The sequence below is a fragment of the Peromyscus maniculatus genome, chromosome 8 (genome assembly GCF_049852395.1).
Source record: "Peromyscus maniculatus bairdii isolate BWxNUB_F1_BW_parent chromosome 8, HU_Pman_BW_mat_3.1, whole genome shotgun sequence".
Taxonomy (NCBI): Eukaryota; Metazoa; Chordata; class Mammalia; order Rodentia; family Cricetidae; genus Peromyscus; species Peromyscus maniculatus.
Genome location: NC_134859.1, coordinates 102,405,677 through 102,418,488, shown reverse-complemented (window position 1 = coordinate 102,418,488; position 12,812 = coordinate 102,405,677). Strand labels below are relative to the sequence as shown.

General features: G+C 47.4%; 1 protein-coding gene across 1 annotated transcript; it reads left to right on the top strand.

Annotated features, from left to right (window-relative positions):
- The first annotated feature begins 1,439 nt into the window (after positions 1-1,439).
- Positions 1,440-5,937, top strand: LOC143267092 (CMRF-35-like molecule 4). Its single transcript, XM_076544014.1, has 4 exons — positions 1,440-1,500; positions 2,267-2,614; positions 4,419-4,533; positions 5,790-5,937. Exons 1-4 carry the CDS (start codon positions 1,440-1,442, stop codon positions 5,935-5,937), a joined length of 672 nt encoding a protein of 223 aa, XP_076400129.1.
- Positions 5,938-12,812: the final 6,875 nt, after the last annotated feature.

Genomic DNA, 12,812 nt, shown 5'->3' with positions numbered 1-12,812 from the left:
CGTGTAAGGAAATAAATGGGTGAAAGAGTGAGTGAGTGAGTAAAGAGTGAGGAAATCATGTGGAAGTGTGAGTGTGAGTGTGTGTGTGTGTGTGTGCACGCACGTGCTGAGAGATGGAGAAAAAGAAGTATGAGAGAAGTGTGAGGACCTGAACATGTGAAAGAGTAAATAAAGAGCGAGGAAATCATGTAGAAATGTGTGTGAGTGTGAGTGTGTGTGTGTGTGTGTGTGTGAGAGAGAGAGAGAGAGAGAGAGAGAGAGAGAGAGAGAGAGAGAGAGAGAGAGAGAGAGAGAGAGAGAGAGCTGTGTGCAAGAGCTGCTGCTACTTGGAGGAGCTGTGCCTAGGAGCTGTGTACGGTGCTGTGTGGAGAGAGGGCTGTTTAAATGATGTTTAGCTGTGGCTGTGTGCAGACAGGAAGATGAAGCTGCCTAGAAAAGAGATGGAGAAGAGAAATGTATGTCTAAGAAATGGTGTAGCCATGTGAAAAGATGTGTGTCTGTAAAGATCTGCAGCTGTATGCAGCAGTGTGGAGATATGTAGCTGTGTGGAGACAGGAAGAGTCAGAGGCCATTAATTGGTTATTAAGATTAAGTAAAAGAGAAAGTTAACATCAGAGAGCATGTGTGTTTCCTTATTTCACCAGTAAGAGATGATTAAAACTTATTTCTAAATACACTCAGATAGAAACAGTCTGGCCGTTGCTGCCTTAGTGGATTCTCTTGCATTACCCTGGAGGTGGCCTTGGAGTAGGCTCTCCAGAAGGCCCCCAATACCTTCATTCTGCTTGGTCCCAGCACTGCACAAGTCCCCATGGGGAATAAATGAGAAGAGGAATACAGGACATGACAATGTGTTTACCATCCATGTTCACCACCTGGGGGGTTAACAAGTCCCAAGATGCAAAGAGGAGACCTGCCAAGCATCCATCACGGTTGTCCCATGAACCTCCCACTCCCAATGAACTCAAGAGGGTTTCACTGGAGCAACACAGGCACATATGGTGTGGGATTCACAAGAGTGAAGGAGGTGGTTCCTCTCCTCATGGAGATGGAGCAAGATAAGATGGACAGATCTCAAGTCAGCTCAGGAAGTGGCTTATCACAGAGGAGGGACAGCATGAACAAAAAAGGAAATGCTCTCAAAGGCTGGCCATAGGTGGCAAGGTTGTGAAGCCCTTAGCTGAAGGCTGGGGGACAGGTGACATCCTCAATCCATGGCCAGGGATGTGTCTCTCACTGGGAGTGATGGGAACCTGTGCCCCTGAGTCCTGGACCTTCTTCAGGGCACTTCCTGTACCAGTTCATCTGGAGCCTCCCAGGGGAGCAGGAAGCAGAGGACAGAAAGGAGAACTTGACATATGAACACTGGGCTTTCTAGAAGAACACTGCCCCTCCTCCTCTTTGTCTTGGTGTGGGCAGGAGACATCAGAGCTGAAGAAATGACCCCAGGAGTGACGGGAGTGTGGCTGCCTTCAGCTCTGCTCCTCTTGCAGGTCCCAGGTGAGCAAGGGGATGGGGGTGGGGTGGGGTTACAACTCTGAAAGGGGATCTCCTGGAGTAAGTGAGAGGGCAGGATGGGGGATGGGAGGTGGGAGAGAGCAGCCAGCAGAGGAAGATGGGCCCAGAGTGAAGACAAGGAGTGGGGGTAGGCAGGAGTGGCCAGCATCACCTCACAGGTGCTGTCAGGATGCAGTGCACAGTACAGTCATGACTACCACACCTGAGACAGTCAGGACCTGCCGAGAGGGTTAGCTGAGACAGGCATTGTCATAACACCACACAATCTCTATTGTGTAGACGCATGTATTTGCATGCATATGTGTGTGCATACCACACACACACAAGCACTGACTCCTGCATATAAACATGTCACACCCACAGAGACATACACATGATATGTACATAGGTAAAGACTCCCTCATTCCCTCTCTTTGTTTTCTCTCTCTCTCTCTCTCTCTCTCTCTCTCTCTCTCTCTCTCTCTCTCTCTCTCTCTCTCTCTCTCACACACACACACACACACACACACACACACACACACACACGTGTTGTTTCCTCCTGGGCCCTTTCTTTCTCCAGGGATAAGCCCCCTGCCCGCCCCCTCTTCAGGACAACACAGTCGCTCACCTCAGTCCTGACTCCTGGGTCTAACAAGGCCTGTCTTCTTTCTCAATGCTTCCTCCAGACCAAAAGTTCTCTAAGAGCTGACCAAGGGGGCCTGATCCCCATCCAGCTGTGAGGGTGCAGAATGGGGGCTGTGTTTTCCAGGCTGTGTCCCTCTGCATGACCCCAGCAAGGTGACAGGCACAGTCAAGGAGGAACACAAGAATAAGAAATACTGGTGCAGAGTGTCGCTGCTACCAGCATGTAAAGAGATTGTCAGGACCAGAGCCTCAAAAGAAGCTGGGAAAGGCCGAGTGTCCATCAGGGACCATCCATCCACCCTCACCTTCACAGTGACCTTGGAGAACCTCACCCTGGAGGATGCAGGCACCTGCATATGTGGAGTGGATATACTGCTTTTTGATGACTCCTTGAGGGAGATCCATCCTTCCTTGGGGATGGATGACTTCTTCAAGGTTGTGGTGTCCGTGGTCCCAGATAAGCCCTCTTCATGTCAGGGCATCCTGAGTCCAGGCCAGTCATTCCCTCATGAAAGAAGGAAGCAGATACAATAGCATGGTGAGCTTGGTGAATCAGTGACTCAGGCCACAGGGAGTGTGAGTCCACATGTGCCTTTGTGAGAGCATGTTTGGTATGTGTGATAGTGTATGTACACCAATACATGTGTGTGCATGTACACACAGTCCCAATGTGAAACCTGACTTCTTTAGAAACTCACTTTCTATCACATTTATCTATCTATCTATCTATCTATCTATCTATCTATCTATCTATCTATCTAGTTAGTTACTTGGACTAGACCTGGTGTTTGTCAATCAGAGAACTGGCACTTAGTTCTCCCTCCACAGTGTGGTCCTGGGGCTCAAACTCAGGTCTTCAGGCTTGGCAAGCAGAGACTTTTCCCACTGACCTCTATCACCAGCCCCTGTAGGAGACTCTCTGTGTGTCCCATGTGACAGTCTCAGACCTAGAGACAAGCCCTGAACCACTAGCTCTTTGTGACTTCCTGCCCTGATAGCAGACAAGTCCTCTCTCCCAGGTCTCACTTGGTCCTGTCCCCAACTCCATGTGGGAACAGTACCCAGCGCATCTGCTTCCCTCTCTCAAATGCTGCTCTGGCCTGGGCCCAAGTGGACACTTCCCTTCCATGGAGGTCCCGAGGTGCCAGCCTCATCACAGTGGTTCTGGGGCTTCTGAGTGGAACTAGGGACACAAGAAGCAGGGTAGATTGTATTTTGGGGTACTTGATCCCTGAGGAATCCATTCAAAAACTCCAAGTTACCCTACATTCCCCTTTTCCAGGAACCATTTACTGCAGGAAGAAACTCAGAGAATCCCCCAAAAGTGCCCCTTCGCAGGCAGAGGGTGAAGCTGGATGAAGACAGCCTCTCAGCTCCTCTGGTCCCAATGTTCTCCATGTCTGCAGTCATTCTCCCCTAATGGAGCCTCCATTGTTTACAGAACCGAATTAGTGCCTCCCTTTAAGGGCCGGGTGGTGGTGGGGACTGAAGGCGATGAACTGCTCTGTTGTTCCCGGTATTTTTCTATTCTGAGAGAGGGTCTTGTGTAGCCCAGTTTTTGTGTAGCCAAAAACTGTAGTGTGTAGTTGAGATTCATCTTGAATGACTGATCTGCCTGACTCTGCCTCTCCAGCACTGGGATTACAGGCTCCCATCCCCACACCCAGCTTCCTGTTCTGGTTCTCAATTTTGTTGCCCCCTCATAAAAGCTTCTCTCCAACATCCTCTGTTGGTTCATAGTGAGGAGTGTGGAACCAAATCCCACTGGTGTCTCTAGTTCCCCTCAGCAGAGGCCACTTTCTGCAGGGTCCTTCAAGCATCTCTCTTTCTAGAACTTTCCACCTGGCCATTCCTCAGAGAAGACTGTCCAGTGGCCTGTCTAGGTGACAGTGTGGGAATGAGGGGCCAGGCAGACAGAGTCCCACCACTCTGTGTCTGTCCCCAGAAGGATGGAAGACAAGGAGGCAAAAGGTGTCACTGAGGCCGGAAGGGACCTGGCACCAAGTGTCTTGTCACTGACCCTTAAACTCTCCTCTGCAGGAAGACTGGTCTCAAGTTTGAAAGTGCCAACCAGCCCCAATGCACCATGGGAAGGCCTGGGGAGGGAAGCCCTGACCAGGACTTGGTGGGGCCATGGGGCTTGTAGGTTGTCACACAGCAGTCCTCCGTGTCCCTAGGGACCTGTGTGCAGCAGACCTGCAGAGGTTTCTGTGGGGAGGACATGGAGTGGAGGTCACTGGGACAGTCTGTGTTTCCATCCTTTGCTCCTGTCACAGGCACTAGCCCCGAGAACAGAGCACATACCCTGGGGTCCCCCACATCCTCACCAGTGCACACTCAGCCCAGCGTGACCACAGAGGACACAACTCCTGGTCCCGGCCTACAATTCTGGTGAGGAACCTGAGGGCTCTGGACTGTGGGTGGGGGTAATGCTGAGAGGGTGGAGGTAGAAGGGTTTAGATCTCCCTCCTTGGGCGTCTCCTGCATCTTCCAGTCCCACACTGACCTGGGGGAGCGTCCTGTGAGCAACAGTTGCTCATCTACAGATTGGGACACAGCAATGACACCCAGACCTGCTGAGATGGAGTTAGTTTCCTGTCAAGAGGTTACTACACAAATAGACCCAGAGCCTGAAGAGATGGCTTTGCTGGTAAAGGATCTGAGTTCGAGCCTCGGCACCCACATGTTGGGCATGGTGGCATACAATTGAATTACCTGAGCTATAGAGATGGAGACTCACTGGGCAGCCAGCCTAGACTACTTGGCAAACTCCAGGCCAATGTGAGATCCTGTCATATAAGAAGATAGATGGATCAGTTGTGGTGACTCATGCCTTTAATCCAGCACTTGGGAAGCAAAGGCAGGCCAGTATCTGTGAGTTTAAGGCCAGTCTAGAGTACACAACAAATTTCATTCTAGCCAGAGCTGCAAAGTGGAACCTGTCTCACAATAAACACAACAAGGTGATGATTCTTGAGGAATGACATCCAAGGTTATCATCTGGGTTGCACATTCATACACACATATGTGCACCTGGATACACTCACATGAACACACACAGACACACAGACACACAGACACACACACACACACTCACAACAGTAAATTAATTAATTAACTAATGAAAATAAATACAGTCACTGGATTGTGGTTGCACAAGCCTTTAACACCAGTACTGGGGAGATAAAGGCAGGTGGATCTCTGTGAGTTGAAGGCCATCCTGGTCTACATAGTGAGTTCTAGGACAACCTGGGCTACATAAAAGAGAGACCCTGCCTGCACCACAAAAAAAACCAACTACTAAACAAACAAACAAACAAACAAACAAATAAATCAATAACAAATAAGAGCCACCAGGAGGAAATAGGAGAACTGAGTTTAGAAGAAAGTTGGGGTCTGGGTGCAGGAGCAGCACCTGCCTGGATAGAGGCCTTAGGAGTGGAGGTCCATGGAGAGCCTGAGCCAGATTCACAGTTCCAGGCTAATTCTTGGGCTATCAGTCACACTGTTCAATCAGGCAGGGTTCCTTGTCCTTGTCCCTGAAAAGAACACCTTGGACACACACCTGGATAAAGAGACAGGCCCACAGTGTAGGACACCAAGATCACCTTCTGGACATGGAGCTTATTGTGACCTTGTCCCCACAGGCCAGTGCTGAGCAGCATCTACTTCCAGCTCCTGGTCTTTCTGGAGGTGCCCCTGCTCCTGAGCATGCTCAGTGCGGTCCTCTGGGTGAACAGGCCTCAGAGGCGCTCTGGGAAGAAGCAGCATTGTCCTGATTATGAGAATCAGTGAGGTCTGTTGACATCAAAGCTCTGTTCATGTCCCTGGACACAGCTCTTCTGGTGGCAGAGGACAACAAATAAAACTGTGATTCTGAGAATACTCTCAAAGTTTTAGAAGACTCTTTTTGCTGTGTCAAACACATAAAAGAATGTGCCCAATAAATACATACACATACAAATTTTAATAGAATATCTTTACTTATGCCTTGATAACTTCACACATGTACAACATCTCTCTCTCATATCCACCTCCAACCCCACCCTCCCACTCCCTCATGTGTTCCCTCCTCCCCTTCATGGTCTTCCCTCCTTCCATTCTTCTTTCTTTTCCTAACCCACTGAGTCCATAGTGCCGCCCATCAGAATGTTAACCGATCTTACTGTCTTGGTGTGGACAGGTGACCACAGCCACAGTGTCATGAGTGCAGTGACCATGCCTCAGCCAGATCCCAGCATCTCACAGCACTCTCCTCCTTACCTCTGGCTGTCGAATGCATTCCTCTCCTTCTTCCTTCCATAATGTTCCTGAGCCTTGGATTAGAATGGGGTTGCATGGGGTATGATGAAGGCACCTTCTGGTACCGACGATATGCCTTGGGGTGGCGTAGGGTAGGGTTTGATATAGATGTCCCGTTTATGGCTGAGCACTCAATTGTCACATTTTCTCAGCACTGAGACCACAGCAGAGGGAAGCTTCTCCTACCCAGGCTGAGCACAGCGCTAATCAGAGTTTATGGACATAGATATCTAGAGGGCAGTTTGACAATATGTCCAATAAATAGATACACCTCACACGGAAAGACACTTGGCAATGTGCCCTCCTCCAGGTGCAGTAATAGAATGTGGTCCATACTGACGATCCTTCTCTCTGATGTCACATTCCTGCTTTCTACCCTCCTCGGTGACAACCTCAACATGTTTTTTTCTCCAGGCCTTAAGGTTTTGTCACATACATGCACATGGGTTTGCCCAGGGTGTATTGTGTAGTGTCTCTGCTTGGGGTTTTTATATAGACAGAGTTATACTTTCTTTTCTAGAGACAGGGTCTCACTATGGAGCCCTGGTCTAAAACTCGCTATGTAGACCAAGCTGGCCTTCAACTCACAGAGATTCACCCACCCGAACCAGCTGCCTGTACCAGTGTCTACTCTTTCCCTCAGTGTTCATGAGTAAATCCAAACCTGACATGCAAAACAAGCACTTTGTCACAGAGCTGCACCCCAGCCCTCTTCCTCTGTCTAACTATTTATCTCTCTGTGTGTCTGTGTGTCTGTCTGTGTTTCTGTCTGTATATCTCTCTCTCCCTTTCTCCTTCTTTCTTTCCTTCCCTCTTCCCTTTCTTTCATTAGCAGGGTCTCACTGTGTAGCCCAGGCTAGTTTCCAGCTCCTCATCCTCCTGCCTCAGCCTCCTGAGTTCTGGGATTACAGGCATGTGCTACCATGCCCAGTTCACAGGCCTCATTTCTAAGTCTTTGGTTTTATCATTCGACATCGTTGTGTCTTGGAGGTCCATGCACACTGATATGTTGACACTGTGACGTGCATCTTGTTTGTGTTGCTCTGGCTGGCTGGGTTAGCACACTATTACATCGTTTTCCTCTGCGGTTAAACACTTTAGAGCATCCTTTTCCTTTTCTTCTGCCTCCTTCCCTCCTCCTCCTCTTCCCACCCTCCCCCATCCTGTGTTTGTTATGAAACAGAACACAGATGGACGACTTGGTCATAAGCATGTGTCCTGAAGGCCTGCTTTCTATGTGGGTTCCATAGATTCAATTCAAGTCCTTATGTTCACACGGCAAACATTTCATTGACTGACCTACCGCCCCAGTCACCTTTTTTTTTTTTATATATCTTTTGATAAATGGCTTTTAATTATAATGAACCAAATTAGTCTACTAATTATACTTTTTCCCTCTCATTTAAGAAATTATTAATACCAAGCCAAGCACATGTTTGTAATCCCAGCACTTGGGAGGTAGAGGCTTGAGTTCTGGAGTTTAGTCATCCTCAGCTACATTGTCAGTTCCAGTTCAGCTTGAGCTCCATAAGGCACTGTCTCCAAAAACAAGCAGGGCCTGGCGAGAAGGCTCAGCAGTTAGGAGCACTGGCTGCACTTCCAGAGGACCCAGGTTTGATACCCAGCACCCATATGGCAGCTCACAACTGTCTACAACTCCAGAGGATCCAACACCCTTCCCTGGCCTCTGTGAGCACTGTCATGGTGCAAAGACATGCACAGATGCACAGACATCCATGCACATAAAAACAAATAAGGGAATTTTTAAACAAACAAAAACCTCAGAGAATTTGAATAACAAGAAGAGGAGGTAAGAGGGACGAATAGAAACAACAACAGAACTAAAGAACAGAGATATCCTGAAAATTAATTTTTTTCCTATTTCTTGTAAACATTTTTATTTTTATACCTTACATTTTTATTTATTACTATTTAGTATGTTTGTGGTATGTGTATCACACATGTGCATGTCACTGCACACATTTGGCAGTCAGTGAACATGTTTGTGGAATCAGGTCTCTCCTTCCACTTCCACAGGATTCTAAGAACTGGATTTAGGGCCCCAGGCTCACAAGGCATCTTCAACTACTAAGCTATCCTCCCCGTCCTTTTGAAGGATTTATTTTTTTTTCCTTTTATGAATAAGTAAGTCCTCGACCAATTTTTGTTTGTTTGTTTTTCCAGACAGGGTTTCTCTGTGTAGTTTTTGGTACCTGTCCTGGATCTTGCTCTGTTCGAGGCTGGCCTCGAACTCACAGAGATCCACCTGGCTCTGCCTCCTGAGTGCTGGGATTAAAGGTGGATGCCTCCACTGCTGCCCGGGTCTTGACCAATTTTTAACTGATGTTTTACAGACAAGACCTAGCTATGTAACTCAAGATGGCCTGGAATCCTCTATGTAGACCAGGCTAGCCTAGCCTGGAACTCACAGATACTCTACTGCCTTTGCCTCCTAAGTGCTGAGATTAAAGGTGTGAACCACCATTTCTGCTATTTATTGATTTTTTCCATGAAGGCTGGACTAATAATCAATTTTTGTCCTTTCAATTAATTTAAGTCCGCTCACATCTTCCCAGTGCCCTGCAATGCCGGCCACTTTGAGGAAGACACTGATTCTGAATATGTTTGGGTTTTTTTCCTGGCTTCTGTGGTTTGTGTGGTTTGTCTAATTTCTCAGCTCTGAACAGGTCCACTGCTGTTTCATTGCTAGAGCTTTAGTCTCAAGTCTTGATGTCACTCTTGCGGATGTCAGGAGGTCTGTATACAATGGTCGGGTCCTCTTCTGTGCACACCTTTGGACAGTTTCTAAAAAGAAAACCCCATCTGAGCTAGAGAAATGGCTCAATGGTTAGGAGAAGTGGCTGCTCTTGCAGAGGAGCTAAGTTCAGCTCTTAGTAGCCATCCTGGTTGTCTCAGAACCCAGCTCAAAGGATCCATCGCCTCCTTCTGGCCTCTGTGGGCACTGCATTTGCACATACATACCGGCAGGCAGAAAACTCATACATGTATAAAAAATAAAACTTTAAAAAGGAAAGAAATGTTGCTGAAAAGTCCACGTTGGGAGTCCCCTGGCTCTGTTTCCCCCACTTTTAGTGCTGAAGTTACAGATGTGTGCCACTGTGCCCAGCTTTTATGTAGATTTTATGAGTTCAGTTCCCCATGACTACATGACAAGCACTTTATCCATCTCCCTGACTACACATTTAAAGCTTTGATGACACACAATTCTTCAAATTTTCTTTTAAAGATTATGTTTTGTATTGTCTATAAAAAAATCAATAATTGCCTTTTATTTGTTCCAACTTTTATAAAGTTTAAAAGCATCTATTTACTATATTTATTTACTCCTCCCCAACTCGTGTGTGTGTGTGTGTGTGTGTGTGTGTGTGTGTGTGTGTGTGTGTACTCACATGAGCGTGCAGAGGTCATAGGAGGATGTGAGCTGTCTCACTCTATCACTCTCCACCTTATTCCCCTGAGGCAGGGGCTCTCCCTACACCAGAGCTCACTGCTTTTTGGCTAGGCTGGTAGCCAAAAGGCCTGAGTTTTGTAGCTTTTTATTTAACATTTAATCTCCCCCATCATGATTTACTTGGGATTTCTTGTTCTGCATTGGGGAGAGCAGTTAGTTTTCTAGGGTGTGGATATCCAAATGTTTCAACAGTGTTTGTTAAACTCTCCATCTTCTCAGCATTGTTTTTGTTTTTGTCAAAAGCCAGTCTAACACATTTCAGTGGAAGATGTGTGACATTTCCTAGAGCTCAGGGAGAGATGGAGCCACCAAGGGATGGGTTCTGGACCAAGGACAGAGCATCCACAGTGGAACTTACACAGACAACAAATTTCCCTTGAATTATTGTGGGCAAACCAGAACGTGCCTGTTAGTCCGTGCAGAACCTCAGATGCTAGTCTGTGACCACTGACCAGAGGATGGAGACTTGAGAGCTGTGGATGTATGCCTGGGGCCATATGGTGCTCCCAGCAGGCATGGGGACTGACCTAAGGTGCACAGATGGGCGTGTGGGGATGAGGTGGGGACCAGTCAGCAGGGCGGGGTCAGCTCTTCTGCCTGCCTTGTGACTGGGCGTGTGTGGTGTCACACCTTCAGATCTTGTTGTCCTTCTAATAAGCAGTGAGACCGTCCTAGATCAAGACCCTTTTCTGTAGCAGTTTAATGTCCTGGCTGCAGATTCTTTAAAACTCCTATTACCTGTCAGGCTCAAATCTTGAGGTGGATGTTCTGAGGTGGCTTCAGCCGATAGATGGCAGTGTGTTCTTAGTCTTACCTTCAATCAGCATCTTTTTCAAAAAAATTATTTATTTATTTTACATCCTGACCACAGTTCCCCCTCCCTCCTCTCCTCCCATTCTCTTCCCCCATCTCGGTTCTATTTCCACCCCCCAATCCACTCCTCCTCTGTTTCTGTTCAGAAAGGGGCAGGCCTCCTGTAGATAGCAACAAAGCCTCTCCTTGTATTAAGGATGGGCAAGATAACCAAGTATGAGGAATAGTTTTGCAAAAGTCAGCAAATAGCTCCTACTTCCACTGCTATGAATCGCACAAGTAGACCAAGCTACATGACTGTTACATATATGTAGAAAGCCTAGGTCGGTCCCATGCAGGCTCCCTGCTGTTGGTTCAGACTCTGTGAGCTCTTATGGGCCCAGGTTAGCTGTTTCTGGGGATTCCCTTGTGATGTCCCTGTCCCTCCTGCCTGGGACAATCCTTCCTCCCTCTCTTCTTTAAGATTCTCCAAGCTGGGACCAATGCTTGGCTGTGGGTCTCTGCATCTGTTTCCACCAGTTACTGGATAACGGCTCTCTGATGACAACTGGGGTAGTGCCAGTCTATGAGTATGACAGAATATAGACCTCAGCCTAGAGTTTTTAGAACTGCCAACATCCTCATTCAAACTTCCCTGTACACACCCTAGCGATGCACCTACAGGGTATTCTCCTAGGTGATTTCAAAGCCAGGCAAGTGGCAATGAAGATTAACTATCTTAAGCATATGTGCTTAAATTTTCCTCCCAAAAGTTTGATACCAGTCTTCCCCTGTACCTGTATCTATTGACACTTACAACTTGTCCTCTGGACTTAAACCAACTGCAGATTCCCAACACTTGGGAGGCTCACACTGCAGAGAGTTTGAAGACAACTTGGGGTACACAGCAAAACTCTGTCTTATAAAAACAAAATAAGGGGTTGTGGATTCAGTTCAGTGGGTAGAGTGCTTGCTGGCATTCGTGAAACCTTGGGTTCAGTCTTCAGTCTCTCATAACACTGATGGTGTTGATGAACGCCTGGAATCCCAGCACTTTGGTGCTGCAGGAAGGAGGATCAAGGCAGATTGGGCGACATGAGACCTTGCCTCAAACCCAAACTCTCCCTTTCTCTGCAAACACCTGTGACCCCAGTAGCCATTGTGACAGTTGTCTTTGGCCAGAGAAATCTCTGCTCTGAGTTCATAGCAGTGCTGCCCCAGGCTGAGCCTTTAGCAGTGCCCCTCACCACTGGGCTAGCCTGGGCTGCCTTTTGCTCCCTTGTCACTGCAGTCACCCTCCTGAGAAAGCTGAAAAGAAGTTTCAAAACCACAGTCTCCCTGGCAGGCTTGTGGCTGCTTGCTGCTTTCAACCACCCCTTCCTGTTGGGGTGTCATGTGGGTGGCCTGGCCCTTTAAGGCTTGGCTTACACTGTTAGAGAAAGGCTGCCGGCTGCAGAAAGCCAAGTCCAGGCAGAGAAAAGCTGTGAACAGGTACAGTATGCTTGAAAATGTGCGTAGGTGTTTCTAGGTCTAAAAGCATATTTTTCCATAGTAATACAAGTTATGACAGAAAGTGATTTAGGTACAAAACTTTGGATTCATCAAGATAGGATAGATAATGGAGTACTTTCTCCAAAGTTGTTAAATACAAATGGGCTGGACATTGGGAATGTAATTCTTACCTGATAATTGTTTTTATTGTATATAGTTTATTGATGTTAGAGAAAGAGCACTTTACTGGATTTGTAAAAGGGGGAAATGTTGGGATAATCTTTTTGTACGATACATGGAGTTATCACTCTCCATCCTCACTGCTTAGTTTAATAAAGAGCTGAATGACCAAACTAGACAGGAGAGGATTGGTGGGACTTCCGGGCAGAGATAGGAACTCTGGGAAAGAATAGAGGTGCAGGAGATTCCCCAGTCAGCCATGGAGGAAGTCGGCCTAGGGTACTGAGGAGAGGGAACAAGACATGTGCAGAATGTAGATTAATATAAACAAGTTAATTTAAGTATTAAGAAGTAAGTGGGAACAAGCCTAAGCTAAGGCCAAGTTTTCATAATTAATAAAAATTCTCTGTGTCATTATTCAGGAGCCGGCAGT